The 25723-nt window shown below is 44.7% G+C and overlaps 2 protein-coding genes across 41 annotated transcripts in view; both read left to right on the top strand.

The window, feature by feature from the left end:
- EHBP1 (EH domain binding protein 1) overlaps positions 1-13546 on the top strand; it is a 370582-nt gene extending 357036 nt beyond the window's left edge. For all 40 annotated transcript variants that reach the window (XM_055377993.2, XM_019021230.4, XM_063696160.1 and 37 more), the window contains 4 exons: positions 4619-4718; positions 5828-5901; positions 12127-12241; positions 12471-13546. In XM_055377993.2, coding sequence (XP_055233968.1) covers positions 4619-4718; positions 5828-5901; positions 12127-12241; positions 12471-12561 — 380 coding nt within the window. In that variant the 3' untranslated portion in view covers positions 12562-13546. The remainder of the gene's footprint in view (positions 1-4618; positions 4719-5827; positions 5902-12126; positions 12242-12470) is intronic.
- Positions 13547-17793: 4247 nt separating this feature from the next.
- Positions 17794-23388, top strand: OTX1 (orthodenticle homeobox 1). Its single transcript, XM_004029302.5, has 5 exons — positions 17794-17970; positions 18321-18389; positions 19953-20160; positions 21119-21270; positions 22573-23388. The coding sequence occupies exons 3-5, from the start codon at positions 20064-20066 to the stop codon at positions 23386-23388; spliced, it is 1065 nt and encodes a 354-aa protein (XP_004029351.1). The 5' UTR covers positions 17794-17970; positions 18321-18389; positions 19953-20063.
- The last annotated feature ends 2335 nt before the right edge of the window (positions 23389-25723 follow it).

The following is a 25723-nucleotide window of genomic DNA, read 5'->3' as shown; positions in this document are numbered from 1 at the left end:
ATATTATAAATATATCAGGCTGAGCAAATGGTTTTAAGACAATTAAACTGCTGAAAACATCAAGATTATGAGATTCTTCTATGCTGATGCTGTTTGAGGATATTGTTGGATCAGAAACATTTGTAGTAAAATTTATTTTCATATTATAGCTGTATTTCCTAAGTTTAAATATTTTCTAAAACTGAGGCACTGGAGTCCTGCAATAATGTTGGCTTTGGAGTTAATGTCTACATGACCCTACATAACTGCACCAAATTCATCTCTTTCGTCCATTAAATACCAGTTACTTGGATACCTTCATGTATCATATGTCTTTTTGTCATATGTCTTTCAAAGGTCATAATATTCTTATAATCACCATCAGGACAATTTGTAATGGCAGGTTTTTTTGTTTTTGTGTTTGGTTTAGCTTTGCTATGTTGTGTCCTTTAAGGGCTATATGTGATTACTACTCAGCCATCACCACTATGGGGCTATGGCAAGATTTCAGCATTCTTTAATGATTTCATGGTAGAAAATCTTGAATTTGTATACTTGTATAACAGCAGCCTACATTTATATGTATTTACTCTTTTCCATTGAATTCGTCTTCTATTCAGCTAAAATTGTTTTGTTCCTTATTTTGCATTTATATAAGAATTCATTGTCTAAAATATATCTTTATAGATAGATAATTTTATGGTGAAAGATTAATTAGGAAAAGCTAATGAGAAGACAGTTTTTAAAACATTCATAATTTCTGGTTTTTGACATCACTTTTATTCATTTTAAAACTTATGTTGAAAATACTACTTCTGAAAAAATAAATAAAAATTACATACAGATTCTTGGATAAATGAATGAATTGCTAAATAAAAATAATAACTGAAGATTTCTTGGAAGATATGTAATGTAAAGTAGTTGATATTGTCAGTTAACACTGACTATTGCATGTACTGCTCTGCATCATATGCTTCTATCAAGTGTTTTTTGTTAACTATGTGATAGGAAGAATAATTTGAAGTTATATTTACAAATAGTTACTTTTCCTGCTATTATCATTATCCTTGATTATTTAATAATTTTTACAAATCATACTCCAGCTGCAATAATGGATTAAAAGAAAAAACTGACTTTAAGGATTGTGATATCGAAATAGATGTTACATTGTCTTGGAGGCAAAATAAAAAACAAGTTTTTAAGGAAACAAAGTAGGAAAAAATATTACCAGAGATTATATTAAGTAGTCCAATACTTTAAAATGTTAAGGTTAAAACTAGTTAAGTAGTTTTTATGTTTTTATTGGTAATTTATTTATAATAAACGTGAGGTACTATGTTTTAAAATATAGTGTAACAACTCAGCCACGCTTTCACATTTTAATAATTGTATACTGTAGTATATTATTTTGTCATTTTTAATATCAAAATGGCTTTCAATAGTGTATGTCTTGAATTTTTTAAATGGTGAAACTGAAAAAAAAATTTAAAAAGGATTATTGTTGGTCTAGGTGACAAAAATGTGGTTGTAATTACAAATTAAAGATAATTTTGAAAAAGAGGTAGTTAACCAGGTTAGGTTAAATAAGATTAAACGATTTATGGCCATTTTATAAAATAATGACAGTCTTCATTTTAAGCTACAATGTAAAGTGCTTTATTCTGAGATTAGGTATTGTGGCAGAAGCTAAAACTGCCTTTTTTTCTAGCAGTGCCAGAATACAACCTCTTTTTCTTTTTGCACTAACAAGACTGCTTTACCACCACAGCCCACTCTAAGTAATTAAATCAATCCTTTGTACTTACCGTATTCTCCTCTAGTGACGGTACTAGATCTGATTATATGCTTCATGCATATTCAAAGTACCGCACTGACAGCTCTTTAATGAGCTCTTACTTAATCAGTATGAACAATGTTCATCTTGTTCTTTTTTTCCTCATGCATTAGAGCTACGAACAGTTGGGAAAAATGAAACATCCAGCATTCATTTGAAAAATATATTGTACTTTGAAAAGTGTCTAAGCTGAGGAAGTTGCATTCTGCCCTTTAAAAGTCTGATGGACAAATTGGATTACTAGTATTGGATTAAATAACAAATGGTTAGAGGAGAAATGAGAAAAGCTCACTGTGATCACAGGCTTTAATATTTTTTGTTACTTATAAAGCTAAAGGGGTCTTTAACCAGTTATTAAAGTCAGGATTAATTTGTAATGGTTCAACTTACTGGCTTTTAAAAGCTTTTTAAATTTAAAAAATTTGAGAGCCCTGAAAACAATAGTGTAATGATGTATTAGAAGAAATTTTAATTTTTTTAGTATGAGGTTACGTATAGATGTCCATCATTGTATACTATCGCAGATAAGGATTTGGTGATACAGAATTGATTTATCTTCAAATATGTTTTTCCAGTTAAATGCTCTGTGCAGCAATGAGTAATGTGTCCTTAAATATTTCTTATTGTTAGGCTTATTTCCTTGTAAAACATGAGATTCTTTTGTTATTAGTCATTTCCTAACAATTAGAGGAAGGGGATCTCTTATTCTTCACTAGAATTCATAGGCATAAGTTAAACTGAAAATAACACAGTACCACATCAATATTGTTATTCTGAAGGAAGCAGCCTTCCATTGAAGAAAATGATGCTAATTTAAGAGTAGGCTGATTGCTTCTAGTATTGCCTGAAAACCTCAAATTATAGGTTAAGTTAAACGCAAAAGAAAGTTTTAAAAAGTCTATATTTTTAGAAATCACATAGGTTATGAACACAAGAATTAAGTCTTTAATCGGAAAGTAAAATATCATAAAATCTACACCTATTAATATTGCACACATGTGGCATTTCACTGATCAAAAAGGCCTTCACCAGGGTACAATTGGCCTTTTTCCAAATTGCAAGCTTTTTCTCAGCTTTTTCTTTTTACTCTTTCTTCTTTTGTTGCTACCCAGGGATTTGTGCCTATCGCAGCCTATATCACATGACCAGTGTCAAGACATCACATGGTCCAAAGTGAATACAAAACCAGCTACCCTAAAAGAGAGATTAAAAATACTGTAAAACAATAAAGACTTTTGTTCAGACTCTAAAAGAATCTGTCCTAAGTCGGCTTCGTACCGTTAGTTTTAACAGCATTGAATGAAGGCATATATTCTCAACTATTCTCCCTACTGGTAAACAACAGCTATCTATTTTATAGGGATGCTCTGAAATACATGTTTAATCCCTTACACACAGATTAGCTTTTTATATTCTATTTGTATTCTAAAAATTATTTAAATTTGTATTAATGTAGAAATATTTAAATTATGGTATGCTCATAATTTATGCAAGCACTATAAAGAATGAGATAGATATTTGGACAATATGACAAAACAAATCATAGATGAATATGTAATATGAGTTTTTATGTGAAAGAAACATGTATGCGTCTATAGATACAGTATATACACATGTGTGATAGACATAGCTATCAATGTGGTCTCAAGGAGATATGTTAAACTATAATCATACTTACCTGTGGAGAAGGGAAGTGTGGGGTTGGTGGAAGAGGGCTATCCTTCACATTTTACTTGAAAAGAAAATCAAATTTAGGGAATAATAATCTGAGGGGAATTATTTAATTTTTAATAGATATTTAAATTAACCTTATGAATGCCATACAGAAGTTAGACTGAAATATTAAATAATAGCTTAGCAAAACAATAAACCAGTCATGGGAAAAATTCAGTAAATAAACATTGAAGAATTAGAAATTCGACTAGGTATAATTTGAAGGGAGAGAAAGGAAGCTAGGAAAATTAATATTTTTCTTCAGTATAATTGTGGCCTACTTCTACATGAACAAATGCCAAATATATACTATATTATAATCCTTAATATGGATTATATTGGCCTTTGTGAGGAAGTGGCAGGGTGGTATTAGATGATGGGATGGATATTAGCGATGGAGAATTTTAAGTATCTCCTGTGTACAATCAGTTATAATCTAAAATGTTCAGTTGTCACTCTGCTCACATGTTTTCTGAACATCATGATGTTCATTAAATTTTTTTTTCATAGATAGCTGTGGGTATTTTTTTGTAGCCTGGTCATTTACAGTGTATTTAGTAATTTATAAGTAGTCTACCCTATTAGGGATGATGAGTTCCAAAATGTCATATATATCTCTAGTTTACTTTTCGGGAGGAAAATAAGAAAATAGCAAGTTGTTACAAATGGAAGCTTTCACACAATCTCTGGACTTCCCTGATCTTCCTGCTAGTCTTATGAGTCTCATAATGATTTTTAAATTTTTTTTAATCATGACCATATGTCTCTCAGCACTGTGAGTTCCTTATTGAAACATAATAGCAAGTCAGCCTCTAGGGAGAATTTAAAAGGTAGGACATTTTGTTTACTGTACTTAGTGTTAATATGATCTATCGGTATGTTCACGGAGAGTAAAATATGCATGCCGAATAATACCACCTTGAGATTGACTTTTCTTTTTTCAGGACTTAGACTTTAACCTTCTTATAAGCAGTTTAATATATAGTATTAGAATAACTAAAATGTTTTCTATGTTTAAAAAATTATGTGCTAAACTACTATTTGGCTTGTTTTAACATCGTATAGTAAAAGGTAACTCTTCCCGAATTATAGGAAGGAACACAGAAGAAGAAGAAGCTATGATGCAGGAATGGTTTATGTTAGTTAATAAGAAAAATGCCTTAATAAGGAGAATGAATCAGCTCTCTCTTCTGTAAGTACTCATCATTATGCTTGTTTTGCCTACAACATTGATAAATCTTAGGCCTCTTGTTATTGCCTTCTTTGGGATTTAATATTTATTCGGTATTTTCCCTTTCCTTAGAGATTACATGTTTTATTAAAAAAATAAAAAATAGTATATGACAGTTTTCATCTTATAAGAATTTTTAAATGGAACAGTAGACACTGAAAAAGTGTTTATTATACAGAAAGCCAAGGAATATAAACAATTATTGTATTTAAGAAGTAAATCACTTATACAAGGAAAGGAAGTTTGGTTTATATTGAGAGAGGGGAAGATAAATAAAATTAAAGTTTATTTAACAACAAATTCTAAGTTAAATAAAATAACTCTTAATAAGGACAAAAGTACATTTATAGTCTCAGGTGATGTTACTCTAAATTTTGGGATAAAAGATGAGTTACTAAAACACAAGTGACCTTTTTGTGATTATAAGAATTACAGTAAAATGGAGTCTAGACAAAATGTAAGCATTCTTAGTTTTTAGCATTTTAGTTCACCGGAGGACTTAAGCATGTTCCTTTCTGCTCACTAGCAGTATTCTTCTAGTATGCCACCTAGCGTGAGAATGAGCAGGCTTACGTGGTTTATTTTAGTGAAAAAGTCTAATTTTATAATTTCTGCCATGCCTGAACTTGATAAAAGAGTTATGAAGAAGCACAAAACTTTACAAATCCTGAATTGTGGTCTCTGTATTAAATTTGCACTGCTGGTACTTTCATGTTTCTTGTATTCTTTTCATATGGAGTTTTGGAAAAAAGAGATTATAAATTATGAAAAATATTTTAGAAAATAGCCTTATACTTGGCATTTACTACAAGAAGCAATGAAGAAAGTGAGTAATTATCCTCAGATTAAAATATACCTATGTAACATTCAGAATTGAAGGAGGAAAATAATAGCACTAGTAAATATTTGACTGAGGAAGGTTTTAGGTTTGTGTATCATTCATTTGGAGTGGCTTAAACTTAAAGAGAAAAGTCAGTTATGAGTCCTAAAATCAATGTAACCTAAAGGTTCTTTTAAGTGTTTAATGATTTAGTAATTAGCATATTGATGAACTTTTGCAACTTGCCCAGGGAAAAAGAACATGATTTAGAACGACGGTATGAGCTGCTGAACCGGGAATTGAGGGCAATGCTAGCCATTGAAGGTAAGAAATGCTATGGTGGGGTGAGGTATGTGACGTGTCAGTTCTCAAAGAGATTTAAAGAATATAATACACTTCTGGTCTTACTAGATCTGGTGTACTAGGGACCTTCCGGAATTGCAAATAAATGCCGTGGAGGCAGAAAGCAGTATCCATATAAACTTAAGGACCCTAATTCAGATAGATAATCATTATGTTTGCTATTAATAATAGCACAAAATTGTCTTAACTTTTGATTCAGTAAGCTTATATGTCCATAAAATGGAAAATATAAGGAGTTGATTGATTTAATTACATTTTACTTAAGTGTGATTTAAAGTTGTTTCCACTGGGGAGGTTTGGAAAAGATTTATCATTTTGATTTTTTACATCCACACTCTAAATTTTACTTTAATATTTAATTGATGTCAACATTGAAATATATTCCTGTTCAGTCTACTACAGTTCTTAAGATTCCAACTTGTATTAAGTGAATATCTGGGCAAAGATTGGCATAAGAGATAAATGAAACAGTTTCATGCTTTTCATAAAGCTTTTAAATGAATTATATAGTAATCCTATGCATGGTTCATATATCAGTAAACATCAGGTAGCTTATCTGGCATTTACTATATATGATTTTTTTTTAATTCTTAGGTGTTTTATAATGCTGTTCTCCTTATATCTCAGTTGAAAATGTCTTATAGTTCAAAGATGTCTGCTTAAAAGCTAATCCTTTGGGCTCTGTAAAATGGACCTTTTGTCTAATCAATGCAAACTGATTTTCCTATTCTATATTGACCTCTTAACCCATTGACTGTCCATGGTAATTTTGTTCTTCACCTGATAAGGTACCTGATCCATCACAAGTCAATTCTAATTAGTTCAGAAACTGGAAATTTAAGTACGTAAGGGAAAGCCAAGTGAAGCCTTATATTCTTAAAATATTTTAATAAATATTGTCATCAAAGTGCATGCTATTTGTCTAAATACTATCATATATGCTTGTAGACAATTCATGTTTAGTTACTTTATATTCATAAACTCATTTGATAAATATCACTGGCAACATTTGTATATCCTCATTTAGAAATCTGATTTACCTTATTTTGAAAGGCTTCAGTTAGCCTATTTCCTTCAAGTGGCTACCCAGATGTATCAAATTATAGCATTGATAATGACTATAAAATTTGTCAAAATTATTTAAGAAGTTCTGTGAAACTTGCCATTGAAATAAAGTGCACAACTATACTAAATGGTATTTTTCCTCTTGATATTGTTTTTGTAGTCATGGTACAGTCTTTAAAAGAGCAAAATAGTCAGTTGAAAAGTAGACACAGCAAATACTATTTATATTATATATATATATGTATGTGTAATATATAATGTTTATATATAGTATATATAATACATATAACTCATCATACAGTTTATTATTTATAGATTCATTGTACACTACACTCAACACAGAATATTCTTTACATTTTTATCTATGCTTTCACGTATAAAAAGATAAACTATCCCCAAAATACAGCTTGATACAATACAGTTCACTTTAAGATAGATATTGGTTCTAACCCCAAAACCAATGTTATAACCAAATACCTGTCTTAAAAGCAGGGCCATGACACATTAAATAATTCAATTTCATCAGCAGTCCTATCCCTATATACCAGATTTACAGTGTTAAATAATCAAATATTTTATCTGCCTGACCTGCTTGCACATACAGAAAAGCAGTAGAAAGTCATATATTTGAAGAAAAGGGGAAAAATATTTTTCTTTTTAAAGCAGTTTTACTACAGTTGTTAGTGTTTTGCATTATCATTCTCTTTTGTGTTTTAAATACATTGTCTGTATATATATGACTGTGCCTTAAATCTCTCGGCCAGTTTCCATTGCTGGTTGAGGGAAAAAGGAGACTTGAGAAAAGGAGCAGCCTGTTGATTACAAATAAAGATACTGTCTTAAGAAAGAGGCCTGCCCCACTAGCCTGGGCAGTACATGGGCTGGGCTGTCCCAGAGAGGTGGTGATCACTGTGAAGATCAGCTCTGTGAAGACAGTGTCCTCTGAGCCAACCCTTAGAGTGGACACACATTCAGATGAATAGCCTTTTTAAGTGTTAACACACCACAGAAAAAAACACATGAATAAGCAACAGTAGTTAGTTTTGTTTTGCTTTCTTTTGTTTTAAAGTTCATTTCTCTTTTCCCATCCCTCCTACTTAGTAGCCATAAGATGGTTTTAGTAATAAATAAACTAAAATCTTTTCAAATAAATCTGCTGCTGAAACCATTCACCAGGAGAACAGCATAGAATATTGATAACCATAGCACATTGAAAGAAATATTAACAGCTTGGTTTGAGAGCAAAAAAAATAATATTCAATACATCCATTCTTCTGAGAATCCATAATCACTTTGGCCTGTTTTTTACCCTTTTTCTCCTGAGGTGTTTTTCATAGCAGGAGTTTCACTCTACTGAACTAAGTTGTAGGATCCCTCAAGCTAACAAACATCTTTTAGATACTTTTCCTATAGTTTTTTTTGTTCCAGATTATTTAATGCCCCCTCAAGAAAGATAAATTCATTTCTGCACACATTGGGGTGGGCTTTTAGAAAGTGGTATGTTCATTTTCTGCACAAGAAATGGATCTTCTCTAGGATTTTGTACATCTTGATTTATTCTTGGCTTAGAGTTTGAAGTGGGTGCTCTTCTAAAGGGATTTATGCATAGGTTCACTATTTTTGTAGTTATGGTTTATATGATAAGCTTTTTATATTTAAAATCAATATGTAATCCTGTGGAGGAGCTTATCCCCTAAAACCCCATTTGTAAATCTATTTTAGCTTTGTTACACGGTACAGCCACAGTCTTCCATAGATTGATTAGGTACAGCGGTAGAATCCTATCAAATGGCCTGTTCTGATGATGATGCAAACTCTTTCAGGATTGCTAGTTGACTGGAACTAAAGATAAGACTTGACTGCAATCCCCCAATGTGCTCTTTACAAAACTAGTGTTAATTTTCATCAAAGTGCCAGGCTTATTTATAGTGGCAAGGTTGAAGGTTTACTACAAGAACTTTAGGTCCTTTCTATTAAAGTGTTTGTAGGTATTTCTCTTGCCTTTTTTCGAGGTAATTATCAACTTCAGCAAATAAACTGAATCAGGGAGTGAATAATTGGCCCTATATATAAAAAAGAGTTTTTTAAACTAACAAAACAGCCCAGTGCAGATGGACATAAACAGAATCTCTTTATTTCAACACTTTGGCTCAAATGCAGCATCAAAACTTAATCCTATTTGTTATGAGAGGATATGGCTTTTGTAGCAAAAGTACACTGGAATCTTTAAATTAATCAGAACCCACATTGTAGTTTGTCCAAGCCAAAGTCAGTGCAGTTAGGCTTGAACATGCGAATGTGAATCTTGATCAATTTTAAATGTAATATTACATTTTTTAAAAAAGATAAAAATAGTTTACTTAATTTCTCAAATTAGCATTCAAATATATATGTATATGTATACATGTGTATGAGTTTGTGTACATATATATTATATAATTTATTCCCATTATGAGAAAACAAACATGAAGTAAAACTATAGTTTGCTAATGTAAAATCTATTCACTGCACATTGCTATTTCCTGTACAGTTGACTAATATTTTGTAGACAGATATTCATGTAGCACTGTAATGACAGATTTAATATTTTAAAAACCTATAAATTTATGCTGGGATATTTTAAATTCTAATGTCATTTAAATTTGACTCTGAAATGATGAAAATTACCTAAATATTCATAATTTTTAAATGATTTCATTACAGTTATAGAAAATGTCATTACTGAGCTAGGGAAAAGTTAAGATATTTTAAATTACTCAATACTTCAAAGGTTAAAATTTTCTTTAATGTCCTCTTTTATCCATTTTGTTAAAGTCCTAATTTTTTCAATATTAATGAAATCTTGGTATTTTTAATTACTAATTAAAGCCTTAAAAGCAACTGGTCAAGTTCAGAGAAGGAATAATTAAGAAAATTATATGTGTTGTTAAAATTTATGTTTTCTTGGTTTAATTTTTTTAAATATAATTTTCAATTTAATTCTATTTTTGAAAATGTATTCAATTGTAAAGCTGTTAGCAAAATGTTTTCGAAGTAAATAATTATAAATCAAAGCTTATAATCAATGATTTCTTGAGGTTGGAAGTGAAAAAAATTAATATTTATTAAACTAGTAATCTTAATATAAAATTTAGTCTCAAATCTATTACACATTTAGGGTTTTTTTCTGAAATAATATTTCTAGAATTATAGTTACCTGAAATTAGACTAGATGACCTTTAAGATCTTTCCAACCTGGAGAGCCTATTAATTTACCTGCTGAATAAGACTGATTTAAGAACAAGAACCAGATTAAAAAATTTTCCAGCATTCCTCTCCTCAGTTGCATTTAAATCCAAAGAATAAAATTGTGATATATATGGCTGCTCTTCAATTTTGCTGTTTATTATTTTTTAAATTATTATATTCAAAGAAACCCTTTCCAAATAGTTTCTGTGTTCATCTCCATGCTATAGAATATTTCATTTTTAAAATAAAAATGTAATAGTGATCAGTTATTTAATGTATTTGTGTGATGTTTTATATCGAATGTGGATAATTAACATATAGCATGTTTCATATAAATATGTATGTATGTGTTAGAGCTTATAATGAAAGAAATAGTGATAAATTGAATAAAACAGTCTAGCTTTTTGCTGCTTTTCTAACCTTTATTGCATGATGATGCATCTAATTTTTAATTTGTAAATACAAGATAGAATTCCCTCTAGCACCATTTACTTTCATAAAGCTGCTGAGCAGTTTGCTGTCTTGAATAAATTTTGCTTTGGAGGGGGTCGGGGGGGATTTGAACCAGCACATTCTTGTGTGGTTTGTGAAGATTCACATGGTAACCAGCGGTGTGCATTGTTAGGTTTATCTGAATAAGCACCAGCCATGTGAGTTTTAACATGATTGCCCAGGGCAATGGAGAGAGAAGAGAGAAACCCAAAAGGATTGCACTTCTCTCTGTTTTTTGGAAAGTGCATTTGCTGGAGGAGGGGGCTGCAGGAGTCAGTGGCCATGGTTCTTTTTTTTTTTTTTTTTTTTAAGCTGGTGTCCTGTTTCCCTCTAGGTCCCCATTTGTTCTGCTATCTGCCTCATCATCTACTTCTTCTTTTCATTGTTTACCTTCCTAATGAGGGAGGCGGGGTAGACTGGGGGTTGATTGACAGCTACAAGCCCTTACAGTCTGGCCAGAGAGCAGTTGGCTTTGGTTTCAAAAGTGTTTTAAATGTTCGATTTGGTCCTGTTTCTATTAAATGAAACTGCTGCTCATCTTAAGGAAATCATCAGACCAGCAAAGATTAGGAAATATATTATTGGGGTCTAAAACCTTCAAAAAAAAAAAAAAACGCCCCCCATCCATGGAAAGAGCACTGCCCATCGGGTTTTCCAACCTTTAACATAGGGTTTCAGAAAGAAATATGTAATTTTTCCTTTGCAAAAGTGCTTTGATTTGAAACCACCCAGCAAACGTCTCCAAAAGAAAACTGGCTGTGATGCGATCGAGAGCTTGCAGTGTAATATTGCAGAGCAAATTTATTTTTTACTTCAAAGAAAAATGCTAATTAGCCGATTCACTACTTTTAAAGTTATTGTGAAGCATATGGCGCCCAGTGTGAGATACATCCAACTGCTAAAATAGAGCGAAGAGGAAATTAGCGAAGAATGGGCTGTTTGGGGTGAGAGTGGGGGTGGGGGAGGAGGATAGGTTCTCAGGCAGATTCTCTAGCCTTTTCAGAATGATTTTATCGCCCATCACTGTTTCCCGCCTCCTCATTTACCCACTTCCCCCACTACCAACCCCTGGGCCAACCTCTTCTGGGCCTCTAGCTCCCCTCCCCCACTTTGGCTGGATTCAGGTGCGCACCTCAGGCTAGCCACCAGTTCACACCTGGTTCTAAGCAGGTTCCAACCCTGCTGCAGCCATCTCCATTCACAGGACCTGTTTAGGAAGTAGACTTTTAGCGAGGAAGCCTTCACCACAACAGCCAAACTCCCCAGAAAACACTAGCTAGTGGCTCTATAATGTGGTTTGCTGAGAAATATAAGGAAACTGGAAAAGGCGGGAAGGGGAGGGCGGGGGGCCGGGTGTTCGGAGGCCCTGCCGGTGGTTAACTAGCCTCCCGTCTTCTGCAGACTGGCAGAAGACCGAGGCCCAGAAGCGACGCGAACAGCTTCTGCTAGATGAGCTGGTGGCCCTGGTGAACAAGCGCGATGCGCTCGTCAGGGACCTGGACGCGCAGGAGAAGCAGTGAGTGGGCAGTGGGGTCGGGTCGAGGCTGGGCCACCTGCCGAGGGGCCGAGAAGTGTGTGGAAAGTTCAATCCAGAGGTAGCGGGAGGGCCGGGGCAGCCTCCCACTGGCCTGGTGCTCCCCATTCCCGCTGGGGATCCAAATACTGGGCGACGGGGGAGTGCTGCTCTGCCCTCCACGAAGAAAAATAATTTTGTTTCCTGTTTGTCCTGTTTGTCTGACATCCAGGGCCGAAGAAGAAGATGAGCATTTGGAGCGAACTCTGGAGCAAAACAAAGGCAAGATGGCCAAGAAAGAGGAGAAATGTGTTCTTCAATAGCCATCAGATCAGAAAGAATGTCTCCCAACATTTTAGAGTCTTGCTTCCCAAACCAGAAAAAGTCAGACTCATTGTTGATTTAAAACTTTTAACATTTTGTTTGGCTGGATTGTACTACTTTACCTCTACTTTACCACCACCACCCTTTTCCTCCCTCCTTTCCAAATAATATACAGAACTCCAAAATAGCTTCATTTAAGGATTTTTTTGTGAGTTAACAATTTCCTTGAAATCCTGTGAAATAGATTTGCACAGACACCTTGTGAGTTATTGGTATTGGAGGTGTTCAAGAAACTGTTCGAAAAAGAACAAAAACACTTCCCTCGTTATTTTCTCTCATTTTTTGATGAGAGGAAAATTTGAAACATTATTCTTGTTGTTGGTAATAGCATAATGACAGTGGGAGGGGGTACAAGGGGATAAGAAAAATGTCATGATTTTTTTCCAGTCCTGCCATATGTAACACTTACTCTGTTACCTGAATTTTATAGTTAGATCATATCCAATCTACTTATTAAACTGTGTTCTATTTACCAGCGGAGTTTTTCTGCAGTGGTTGCGTTTCACTGTAAGGATAATGGAGTTCCTCTCCTCTGCTTTCCTCAGAGGATGGTCCTTTAACATAGCCAGAAACAAGCCCTGTGGTTTGAAGGTGAGCTGTGAGGATGGGACTAATTGATATGCACCAGTTTACAAAGACAGTCTTATCATCCGAGAATACACCATCTTTTTCTCTGGATAATTATTTCTTACATCATGCTTGATTCCTACATTTTGTTGGGTCTCAACATTGGCTCACGAATGCTGTTAATATTTATTCTGTATTGATAAAAAGTCTGTCTTGCCACTACAAGTAAATCCCCCATTTAATATTTTCTTCTTTAGCATAGCACTGTCATTTTTTGTGAAAATGGTTATGTTTATTTATTACAATACTGAGTCATATATAAATTTTCAATAAAAGCAGAAACTTTCTTACCTTAAACACGGCTGCTACTTTCTTGCAATGAAAACTTGACATTGGTTTGAATGGAAGTTTGTCTATCCGTAAGACTTTTCATGTGGAAAATGGTCCTCTGGAACTTAGGGCAGGATACTGGGCTGCATTTGAAGCTGAATAAGTTTACACCATCCCAGAGGGGGCCCTACTGACACACGAATGCGAATTGAAAAGTAATTAGTCATATTCTTAAGCAGTATAAACTATCATGTCTTTTGTAAAGGGTCATCTCTGCTAAAGATTTGAGGAAATTTGTGATTCCACACCAATGAAAAACCAATATTTATATCTTGAATTTTCCACGTCATTACTTTGAATTGTTAGAGTTTTGAAGTCGTATTAGGGAGAGTCGTGTCTTCTGATAACCGGCAAGTCTGTAGGTACTGAAGTGAAAGGAAGAGGGTTATTGTTGGGGGGCGGGGAGAATGTGTGCAGGTGTGTGTGTATGAAATGAGGGAAAGAGAACTTTTAACAAGAAGTTCTAGGCTACAGAAAAAAAAAAAAGCGATTCTATGGTAGTTTCCTTCATTCCCCCACAGGGGTGTCCAAACAAAGAAAGCTTGTTCAACAAGTCCAGAAACTTAGGGAAAACAGTCCACTAGCATTTATACTTCAGCGTAGATCGTATGTATGTACACACAAACAAATTTCGTTCCAAGTATGCAGCCACCTCCAGTTGCCAGTCTTTCAAAATGATAAAAACTTGCTACTGTAGAATTCCTTCATGATGAGCATTTCTTTTAAGTTATTGAAAAGTTATTTTAAGTAAATGAAGTCGGTATTTGCCCTCTTTATTCGAGCACGAGAGCAGAGAGAGAGCTGCTGCTCTCTGGGGAACGCTCTCAGAATCCCGTTCTAACCCCGGGAAAACTCAGCAGACAGAAATCGCCCGCCCCAAGCAGCCTGGGGCCTGGGCGGCCAACAGCACCCACCCAGTTTACGCTTGATTCGAGGAACCTTCACTCCCGAGGGGCCTCGCCGAAAAGCAGCTCCTTCGCTCCCAAAGCCGCTCCCAATCGGCCAACTGACAACCCTTCCCTCGCCCCAGATTTGCTAGGATGGTCTGGGACCGCCGGGCGGCCCCTCTACCTGCCCCTTCAGCTTTAGTCCCGAGCCTCTCGGGGTTTCAATTTGGGCTGCTCGGTGGCGCCCGAACGCCCCTCAGCGGCGGTGGAGCGTGGACTCCGGCGCCTGGCGGGGTAAGGCCCGCGGCAAGGGCGCTGCATCCGGACATCGCTGCGTGGTGCCCAGACGCTGGCTCCCGAGAACGGGCACGAGCCCAGCACGCCGGAGGACCCGGAACTCGAAAGCCCGCGCTGCGGGAAAAGAGACTATCGGTCCGAGGGTCGCAGAGGAGCAGGGGCGTTGGCAGCGGGCTTGCTTGGGCACAGTCTGCGGGCCGGAGCAGAACTTCCGCCCCTGGTCAGATCCCTCGGCCTCAGATCCAAAGCCCTCCCCTTGTCCCAAGTGTCCTCCAGAGCCTGGCCCGGCCTGGAGGTCACCTGGATGCTGGATCCTTGTCTCCAGACCCAGCTCCCTCGCCCCTTCCCGGCTCGAGGGCCTTGAGCTGGACGGCTTCACCTCCTCCAGTGGTGTCCCCACTTCCCCTTCCCGCACCGCGGCCGATGCTGGAACGGTCATGGCTTCTGGCCCAGCATCTCCCACCTGGACATTTGCCTAGCGACGGCCGCCTCAATCCTCTGCGCTGCTTTCAAGAAACTTTCATCCCAGTCTCTCTCCCTCTCCACTCTCCTCCCTCTCCCCCTCTCCTCTTTCTTTTCTTAATCCTGGGGTTTTACGGGCTGAGCGTTAAGAAAATTCGCCTGCAATTTGGGATTAGATAAATACTCTAATTAGGAAAAAAAAAATCCGTGCTACTTGATACCTCCCAACTTCCCCGAGAATGGTGGCAGCATCTGGAACCGAGAGCGCCGGACTCCCGCGAGGCGTACCCCGGGGACCGCGCGGGCACATTCCAGCGCGCACTGCCGTCCCACCTCGCTGCGCCGGACCCAGGTCAGGTGCTGAGGCTGCAGGCGAAATAGGGCCTGGTGGAGGGAGGAATGCGTTAAGGTGGAGGAATGGGGCAAGGTCACGCGCCCCGGCACTGGAGGGCCAACCCCGGCACACAGCGGACTGGCCGGGACTAGGGCAGCGCCAGGCTATGGACGCGGACGCCGGCGAAGCGCACCCCGGGACGTCCGCATATTCTTTCCCCCAAAACTAGGGCGCTCCACCCGGCGCCTTTCCTCGGAACCTAAGGAAGGGGTATATTTCGTTGCTTTCTTTAAACCTCAGCACGATCACAGTGGCTCCGAGCCGCGGGCGGCTGACCGCGGGCCTCGCGGGCCTCGCGGGCTACTCCTGGTAGGGGCCTGCGCGAGCCTAAGGTGTGTCCCCCCCTGGGTTAGCGCTGCGCTCTGCACTGTTTCTTTTCCTCTTAAAGCTTCTTTCTCACTCACTCTCTCCCTCCTTCTCTCTCTCATTTTTTTCCCATTTCTCTCGTTCTTTTATTCAGCTTTCTCTCTTTCTCTCCCTTTTGTGAATGGGCCGCGGTGTCTTTGTTCTGGAGAGAAGCGCCCGTGTCGCTGACTTTTGTGAACCAGAGAAGGATCTTGTAAAACCTCCTTTTCTCCTTCGTACGCCCCCACTCCCACCCCTCCTCCCCTGCCCCTTTGATTAGATGTTCCCTCATCGTCAAAAAAAAAAAAAAAATGTAATTTCGTTGGTCTGGCGGCCACTTTCTTTGAACATTAGCTCGCTTTCAGCTCCAACTTCAATTAGAAGGAGTTGATTTTGAGAGATCAACAAAAGAACCGACCAAAGCCTTATTAAAGGTCCTAAGAAGATCTCCCGGGTCCTTTGAGAAGCAGTTAAGGAAACAGTGTGCCCTCCATCATATTCTGTTACCGTATTTTATTCGGACTCCAAAGGAAAGTGTCGCTTGGGGGAGGGGGAAGCACTTTGATGAGCGGCGGCCGCGGCCCCTTTTCACTCAGCGGGCTCCCCCTTCGTTCTCCTCCTCCTCACCCAGCGCCCGGTCCGCTCTCGGCGCCCGACCCCGCAGCCCGGGCAGCGCGAGTGCTCCCCACTGCGATGCGCCTGGAAGCTCCTTGACTCGCCCTCACACTTAATCCTGTGCAAACTTTTTACCCCGCCTGTCGGGGTGGGGGAGTGGGGGAGATTAGAAACAAGGGGTAGAAATTCCTCGAAAGGGAATAAAGTGCCTAATTTTCAGGAGGAGGTGCCATTTAAAAGATTCGCCTAGCTTAGAGTTGGAACGAAAACTCTTTTTTGCACTTTTAAAAGTCCACCCAGGTAGACGTGTTTGGGAAGTTTTTTCGGCTGGGAAATGGGCTTCGCTCGTACGAACAATCCGGGGAAATCGCCTCAAGGAGGATCCTTACGCAGCATGTGGAAAAAAGTTGAGGGCAGGGGTCTGTGGCCACATTTTCCATCAAAAAGTCCCTGTTAGAGGCAGTCTAAGAAAGAGAGAGAAAGAGCGAAAAAGAAACTTTACTATCAAAATGTTTCAATTAAGAAGTAGGGTGTACGTGTGAGGGGAAGAGGACGCTGGGCTCCAACGTTTCAGTAGAAGCGCTTAAGACTTGCAAACACCCTTGGTGGGGACCTGGAACCCCGGGAGATGCTGACGAGCAAGCAGGTAAGTGGCGGCGCCCTCCCAGTGGGTGCTCTTCCCAGGCACGAGAGTCCCGAGGGGCCGAGGAGAGATCTGCACGCCCGGAGCTGCTCCCGTGCTCTGCAAAGTAGCCTGCGCCGGCACAAGCAGCCCGCGGCGTCGGTCTCAGGTGGCGGCGCCAAGGAAGAAAACGCTGGGGCCCGCGGCGCCGGGAGAGGGGCCGAGGCCCGGGCTCCTCCAGCCCGCCGCCCCCGGGTCCTGGCGCCCACACCCGAGCGGCTGAGCCCTGTAGCGCGCGGGAGAGCGAAGGAACCGGTTCTCCAGCACCTCGCCTCCTCCCTGCCACTCCCTGCGAAGCGCCGAGAGCGCGAGAAGGGCGGGGGCTCCCAGGGCAGGCCTGGAGACCCACCGCCCCCTCCGCGGCCAGGACTCGGGCTCTCCGCTCGCGTTCCTCGCCTAGCTCTGCGCCGCTTTTGCCAGCCGAGTCCCGGAGTTAGCGCGCGACCGGGGCGGGGCGGGCGGGCGGGGAGGGCGGGGTGTGGGGGGCGGGGGAGGGCGGGGGCGCGCGGAGGTAACCCCCGGCTCGCGCAGCCATTGCCCGGCTCCCTGTCACTCAGCCCGCGCGGGGCCCCCGATTGGCGGCCTAGCCCCGTTACGCACTCGCCTCGCGTTCACATACCCGGGGAGGGCAGTAGAAAGGTGATCAATCTTCATCAGGCTACATTTCCAATCACCTAAACAACCGAGCAAGACAAGCCACTCCGACAAGGTAAATCGCTTGATTTATTTAGTTTGCAAAGTGACTCTGCAGGACTTCCCAGTCCCCACTGCCTCCACGTTGCACCGGGAGTGCCGCGGCAACGCCGAGCCACCTCCCAACTCTGCCCCTCGAATTCCCCCCCTTGCGGCCCCTCGGCGCGATCCCGGGCGAGGCAATGTCCTGAGAACGTGTGGGGCTTAGCAAACAAAGTGTCTGTGCAATAAAGTGAAACCCAGAAGGACACGCACAAAGCCATTGAAAAAAAGATAGAGGTGGGAAGAAGGAAGTTGGGAAAAGAAAGAAACCTGGGGGTCCTAGACCAGCCGCCAGGGTAATTCCAGTGCTGCTCTGTTTTGCAGGTTGGCTGCCCGGCGGGTCTCCGTGAGAGATCCAGGTAGATGGTGAACGGCCCCGGCAGCTGAGGGCAGGTAAGGAGAAAGCCGCGGGGCCACCCCGGACTCCGGGAGCGCGTTGGTTACCCTTACCTCCCCCTCCTCAAATGGATCCCGGCTTCCCCGGTCCCCAGCAGGTGGGCGGGGCTGTGGGAGCGGCCTGGCTCCCCTCTTGGTGAGCCGAGGACCCCGGGGCGCTGTCGCGGCCCACAGCCCCCTCCCCCGCCTCCTCCGAAGTAACCAAGCTGAAGTGCTAAGTTTGGAGAAAGTCTTTGAAAACTCACGCTGCAGCTTCGCAAAGCCGTCGCAGCTTTGAGTCCCATTTTCCTTCGGCCCTAGAGCCCTGGCTGCTTCCCTTCCGGTCCCCTTCCTACAAGCTGGACTCCCTCAGCCCAGGTCTTGGGTCCCAGAAGACGGGGGCGGGAACGGGGCTGGGGGGAGCTTCTTTAGCTCTAACTTCTCTCCTTGAACGTCCTAGCCCGAGTCCCTGGCTTGCTTCACAGCGATCCCGCTAAGCGGGGTGTAGCGATGGCCCCCCAGGGCCCCAGGCCCAGTTTCCAGCGCCCCTCCCTGACCCCTGAGAGTGGCACCCCGGGTTCCCGGCAGCGGCGGGGGCGAGGCTTCGACCTCCCAGCTCGGGTCTGCGTGGGCTACGCCGCTGAGGCCTAGTTCTCTGTTCTCGACCGTGTCCTGGGGCCGCGGGTTCAGCTACAAGGATGGCAGCACGCGACTTGCTGCCCTCCGGCTTCCACAAATCCCCGAGACCCTTTGAGGTGCTAGGCCAGTCACCCTTCACCCCCTGCTGGGACCCTGCGGTCCGCAGCCCAGACTGGGCAGAGAGAAGGCCGGGTGCGCGCTGGCAACGAAGGACGCTGGCCGCAGCTGAGGCGCTCCCGACCTCAGGCCGCATCTTGGGGTCGCCCCCCTCTACAGTGGCCCCTTCGGCGTCCTCTGTCCCTCTGCGAAGCCTGGGCCCGTTACTGCGGTTGAGATGCCGTGGGATTTCGCGTCAGCGATCTTTCAGTGGCTGGGCACAGAGAGGTCACCTGGAGTGGTGATTGCGGGATCTGGGGCAGGGGCGCAGCCCTGGAGACCTTTGAAGGAACCAAGTGTCTAAGTGGACAGGAGGTGCAATTAGCCCTCCACATTGGCCCTTTGTAGTCTCTACCTTTTCAAAAACACGTGAAACAAAATGAAACAACCCCTCATGCTCTGGGCGGCCTGCCGTCCGGGCACCAAGTGAACCTTTGCTTGTGCAACATGAAGCTGGCTTCTGCCGGATTCAGAATTTTGCCTGGACTTGGGAGCTTGTACACTCCGCGGTTCTGGCTCTGACCTCCCCAGCCTGGCCCTGCTTTTAACTTCTCCTTACTCCTATGGACTCCCTACCAGTGTCTTTGGCTCATTCCAACCCTAGAGCCAGACGACCCAGAAAACTTTACTTTTCAAAGCAACTGTGGTTTCTGGGCTAAGGCCTTGTGGATCCCAGCTGACCACCCTGCGCAGTTCTGTAACCTGCCTTCCCTGTCTATCCCGGGGCAAGACTTGGCAGCCAAGTGGCTCCGATTGACGGTTTCCGTGTGTCTCGTGTCTTCATAGGCCAGGCCCCCAGACGCATCAGACCCTGAAGGACTGCGCGGTGGGAGCCCTGCACCGCTCCTGGCCCCGGGCTCCCTGGATCCGTCGGGGCGCCTCCACCCAGCTGTTAGCATGATGTCTTACCTCAAACAACCCCCATACGGCATGAACGGGCTGGGCCTGGCCGGGCCCGCCATGGACCTCCTGCACCCATCCGTGGGCTATCCGGGTGAGCACCAGCCCTCCCGACCCTGCCTCAGCCTCTCAAATGTTGGGGACCCCCAGACTGTTGGATTTGAGTGCAAGCTTTGTTGCTGAGCAGGCCCAGGGAGCCGGCTGCAATACAGGGCCCACTGTCTGTTTACAATACAGGGCCCACTGCCGGCGCATGGGGCAGAGTCGTGGGCGTGTGAGGTGGCCAGGGCTGAGAAAACGCGCAATATGCGCCTTCCCGGCCGGGTCACCGGCAACCTTTCTCCTGTTGTGGTCCCACCGCCAGCGCAGAGCTCATTTACCTGCGGATTCGCTACCCAGGGGCGGCTAGTATTTTTCCTTTTTCCCCAACATGGAATGTGTAATCTGGACACTCGTTAGGCCCTGACAGAAAGAGCCAAACTTTCCTTATGCGAAGCGGCAGGCTGCACTGAAGCAGTATTCTTCCTCCCTAATTAAATTGTCCTCTAAATCGATGTCCTGCACCCATTTTTGCACTGCTGTAGAGGACGACTTGAGCCAAAGCCGGGGTTTCTTTTTTAGCTCCCGCTCCTTTACCTCATTTATTTTCTCCGAAAGTGTTTTTCAGGTCGTGTTTCTGCCTACCTCTTCCCCACTCCCTGTCCCCCATCCAGAGTGTGTGTGTGCGTGTGTGTGTGCGTGTGTGTGTGTGTGCAGGGGAGGGGAGATGTAGAAGAAGGGAGATTGTAGACTTCTCTTACTTTTTTAACCTCTGAGAGGCATAGAGAGGGGCAGCCCTCGAATCTTGGAGACACTGGCTTCTAGTCGCACATCTGCACTTTCTCCCACCTGTGGCCTCTCAGGCTCGGCCGCCCGAGGGAGTTTCTTTTATTCCCAGTTCGGCTTTCTTTTGCGAAGGCCGAGATCTGGGCCTGCCAGGGGCCTGCCCGAGTCCTCTATCGCGGGTCCACGTGGCCACCAATGACCCGCGGCGCCCCCGCGTGTCCCCGCAGCCACTCCGCGGAAGCAGCGGCGGGAGCGCACCACCTTCACGCGTTCACAGCTGGACGTGCTCGAGGCGCTCTTCGCCAAGACTCGCTACCCTGACATCTTCATGCGGGAGGAGGTGGCGCTCAAGATCAACCTGCCGGAGTCTAGAGTCCAGGTGCGCACTCCCCGGGCTCCAGGGTCTGGGTAGGGGAGCTGAGGCTGCTCGGGGAAGGTCTAGGAAGGCTCTTGAGTAGTTCTTGAGGAGACCATCCTGTGGGGGTGGGCTTACAGACTGGGCAGCCGCTCTCGGACTCCCCCTAGCGCTGGGCCCCAGCCAGGAAAGGGGGCAAAAGTTAAAGGAAATGGCTTAGAGCCCTGGATTCCGCCTTTAGCCCTAGGGCGCCTTCGGTATCGGTATCGAAAGTACTTTTTAGAATTGCGGGAGGACTAGGGAAGCTCCCGAATGTAAAGCGCCCTGCGGGCCTGACACTTGCCCCTGCTTCTTCGCCTGCCCCAGGACTTGGCAGTTTCCCTTAGAGGCCTGAATTCTGCCTCTGCCTTTGTCTTCCACCCCGGGAATCCTAGAAATGGAAGAGCGGAGATTGGCCGGAGCCTGGTGCTCTGCCTGGGTCTCATTAGACGCTTCCTCTGCTTACAGAGGATGCTAAGTGCAAAATCCTGCTGCCGGCTTTCTTATTTCTGTTTTTGAGATGAAAGGGTTCCGATGATAACGTTCGGATTCTAACTCAGAACTCTCCTCAAGAGTCTCGCCTCCTTTACTCGAAAGCTTGAGAAGGGGGACCAGGAATGCAGTGCCATGTGCTGGGGCTCTCCTAGAAGAGTAACCATTCCATTTGGTTCCCCACCTGGAGCCAAAGGGCCAACGAAATCTCACCCAGGCTTCCTTCCCGAGTCCCTCAAGTACCACCTCTGTTTAGCCTCTGGCCTTGCTCCTACCCCCACCCAAATACTCGCCCTGCCCAGTTCTGGCCTCCAGGAGCTGCTCAGTGAAACGGCTCAGGCCCTAGACTTGGTGACTGTTCCACACTCTTCGGCTCTGTACCTCTCCACTGTTGCCTGAGCTCTGTTAGTAGAAAACTGGGCCTCCAAACACACACGGGGCCTCCAAACATACACGGAAGCAGCCAACAGCAGCAATTTAGAGATGGCAGAACTTCTGACTGGGCAGACTGAAATATTCCGCCCTAGGGCAGAGTTGCGGTAGGGGTGGGGAGGTGCGCATCCCTGCTCTGGAGCCAGCTGAGGAGGGGCTTTGAGCAGAAGGATGGGGGAGGGTGGAGGAGCTGGGAACCGAGGTAGGGGGCAGGGTCTGGCCAGGCCAGAGACAGGAAGGGGCGGAGGCCTCGGTGAGAAAGGGTTGCGATACTCTGGGCCGGGAGTTGGGTCCACGGGGCGGTGGAGCAACAAGCTCCCCTAGCTCCCTTTGACCCACTCTCCCCCATCCGGCCCACTGCAGGTCTGGTTCAAGAACCGCCGCGCCAAATGCCGCCAGCAGCAGCAGAGCGGGAGCGGAACCAAGAGCCGCCCAGCCAAGAAGAAGTCCTCTCCAGTGCGGGAGAGCTCGGGCTCCGAAAGCAGTGGCCAATTCACCCCGCCAGCTGTGTCCAGCTCTGCCTCGTCCTCTAGCTCGGCGTCCAGCTCTTCCGCCAACCCAGCGGCTGCAGCGGCTGCGGGACTAGGTGGGAACCCGGTGGCGGCCGCGTCGTCGCTGAGTACACCAGCTGCCTCATCTATCTGGAGCCCGGCCTCCATCTCGCCAGGCTCAGCGCCCGCGTCCGTGTCGGTGCCGGAGCCACTGGCCGCGCCTAGCAACACCTCGTGTATGCAGCGCTCGGTAGCTGCAGGCGCCGCCACCGCAGCAGCCTCTTATCCCATGTCCTACGGCCAGGGCGGCAGCTACGGCCAAGGCTACCCTACGCCCTCCTCTTCCTACTTTGGCGGCGTGGACTGCAGCTCATACCTAGCGCCCATGCACTCACACCACCACCCGCACCAGCTCAGCCCCATGGCACCCTCCTCCATGGCGGGCCACCATCATCACCACCCACATGCGCACCACCCGTTGAGCCAGTCCTCAGGCCACCACCACCACCATCACCACCACCACCACCAAGGCTACGGTGGCTCTGGGCTTGCCTTCAACTCTGCCGACTGCTTGGATTACAAGGAGCCTGGCGCCGCTGCTGCTTCCTCCGCCTGGAAACTCAACTTCAACTCCCCCGACTGTCTGGACTATAAGGACCAAGCCTCATGGCGGTTCCAGGTCTTGTGAGCCCAGGAATGAAAGAGGAGAAGAAACGCAACTACCTGCGCCCTCCGTGGTCCCGATCCTGTTGCTGCTGCTGCACCGCCCGCCTTTGCCTCGTCTTCTCCAAAACTGAATTTTCACCCCCCAAAAAGATGTCCATTGCCTGCACTGCCGCCCCCATTTTTGTGCCACTTGCTTGGGGGGATGTGCAAACCCGCCCTGCCCCTTGGATGGGGGGACCGGTGCTTCGGCTTGGCCTACACATTCTATACAGGAGAGATGTATTATTTCCCCCCTTCAGCCCCTACTAAACTCTTAAGCCTCCCCTTCCAGTCTTTCTGGACAGCTGTTAAGCACTTGCAGCCTTCGGAGGCTCTGCGCTCTGATCCGCTGTTTGAGCCCAACACTTTAATTTATTCTTTCTGGAGACTGGAGTCACTAACTGGCGTGTTTCTGCCCATTGGAGCACCCGCACACTACTCCAAATCAAAACCACTAAGAGTTCCTCCCGCGCAGACTGCTGCCCCTTCAGCTGCCCTCGATTTTGCTCCACGCCTGCCGGCCAGAGCCTCCCGGCGTTTCTTCCGCCCCAGCGGAGTGCGCTGGGGCGCGCCAGGGCTAGGCCCGCCGGAGGAGCGCGTCCCCAGCCTTCCGCGCACAGAGCCGCATCCCGCCCCGCCCTGCGCTGGACTGGTTCAAGCTTCCGCCTCGGCGGGAACGCTGTACATAGTTAGGTCCGTTCCAGGGACCACTTAAACTTTTTAGTTGCTGTTGGTTGGTTGAACTGAACATATCTTGTCTTAGCACCCAGGAAACAGAACTTTAAGATATATACAGCACATATATATATATATACATATATATATACACATATATAAAAAACAAAAGCAAAAAATATTTTCCCTCTGTCCGTCCCCCTTCTGCTCTTCCTCAATCAATGGCGCTTTTTCTTTTTCAGTTGTTGCAAAGCTGCCCTGCCCTCTTCACATCTTCTCCCTCTGTGTATTTATTGAAGAGAACCGCTTGGTTTCAGGAAGCTGGGCGCGGGATATCCGAAGTGTGGAGGAAACAGACAAGTCAGGGTACAGAGGTGGGGGTTGGGCAGGGGCACAGGGCTGAACCCCTCACCCGGTCTAAGCACAGGGTCGCAGTTCCAGTTTACAAACCTAAAACAAGAAAACCAAAACCGGGGAACAAAACAACAAAACAAAACAAAATCCGTAAAAGTACAGCATTAGGGAAAAACAAACAAACCCAGGCCCCAAACCCAGTTCCAACTCCTCTGTCGGCTTCTCTCTTTCAACACCCTTGTTTTGTCTAGTGAGTTTTTAGTGCGCCTTCGTTCTCCGAAATCCGCGGAGAGCCCGCGCGCCTGTGTATCAATTTTGGCTTTGGCCGCTTCGTCCAGTAGGTGGGAAAGTAATTTGTAAATTTGATTTGTCTGATGTGAAGATCACAAATTACTTGTTGAAATGTAAGGCAGTCCCCCTCCTCTTTATCTACATTACTTCCCGAAAATAAATGCAAATTAATGAACGGCTTGTCAGTGTTGCTCTTCTGATTCCAGCCCGAGGTCCTGGTCTCGGGGGGCTAAAAGCGAGGGAAACTCCGTGTTAATAACCCGCGTGTTAATGACCTGCGTGAAGCTGGAGGCCAAAGGATGAGGCGGGAGGACTTGGCAAGAGAAGTCCCCAGAAACTTTCGCTTAGGGAGTGTCTCCCCCCACCCCCACCACGCCCCTCCGCGTCAGCCTGGCCTCTTCCCCCAGGCGTTTTGACCCCGCATCCCCCCTCGCCATCCAGGACAGAGACAGGTGTCAGGACTCAATTCCCGAAGCAATTCCTTTCTCTTCAGAGGCAGGAGCCTGGCACTGATTTCTTCACCCTAATTGCCTGCACCAGAAAGAAGAGGGGGAGGGGAAGAGGGTCGGGAGGCGGGAAAGGATAGCTCTGTAATGCTCTCAGAGCTGAGCCAAAAAGGAAAAGAAAGCAAAACGACAAAAAACTGATCCGTGTCCTGCATGTTGGCAGCAGACAACCTTCCTTGCTGCTGAGCTGTCCCGGGTGGCTTCACCGCGGCTGGGGAATCCGAGCCATTCCTTCCACGTGCTAAGATGTCCCTCTAAGCCCTCAGCTCCTGCCAGAAGTAGCCAAATTACCTTTCTTCGTATTGTAAAGTTCCTTTAAAACATACAAACTCATAACCTGGAAAAGTCGACAAGGACGCCTTTCACTTTGGCAGGGGAAGAAGACGCCTGGCTTGCATCTGGGGGTCAGGAAGGACAGTTCCATCTCCCTCTGAGGGAAGACGGGGGTGGGGGGTAATCCTCCCCCAGAAAATGCAGAGGCTGGAACTGTCC

This window comes from Gorilla gorilla, chromosome 12 (assembly GCF_029281585.2).
Source record: "Gorilla gorilla gorilla isolate KB3781 chromosome 12, NHGRI_mGorGor1-v2.1_pri, whole genome shotgun sequence".
NCBI lineage: Eukaryota > Metazoa > Chordata > Mammalia > Primates > Hominidae > Gorilla > Gorilla gorilla.
The sequence above is the reverse complement of the archived record's forward strand: the minus strand, read 5'-3'. Positions and strand labels throughout refer to the sequence as shown.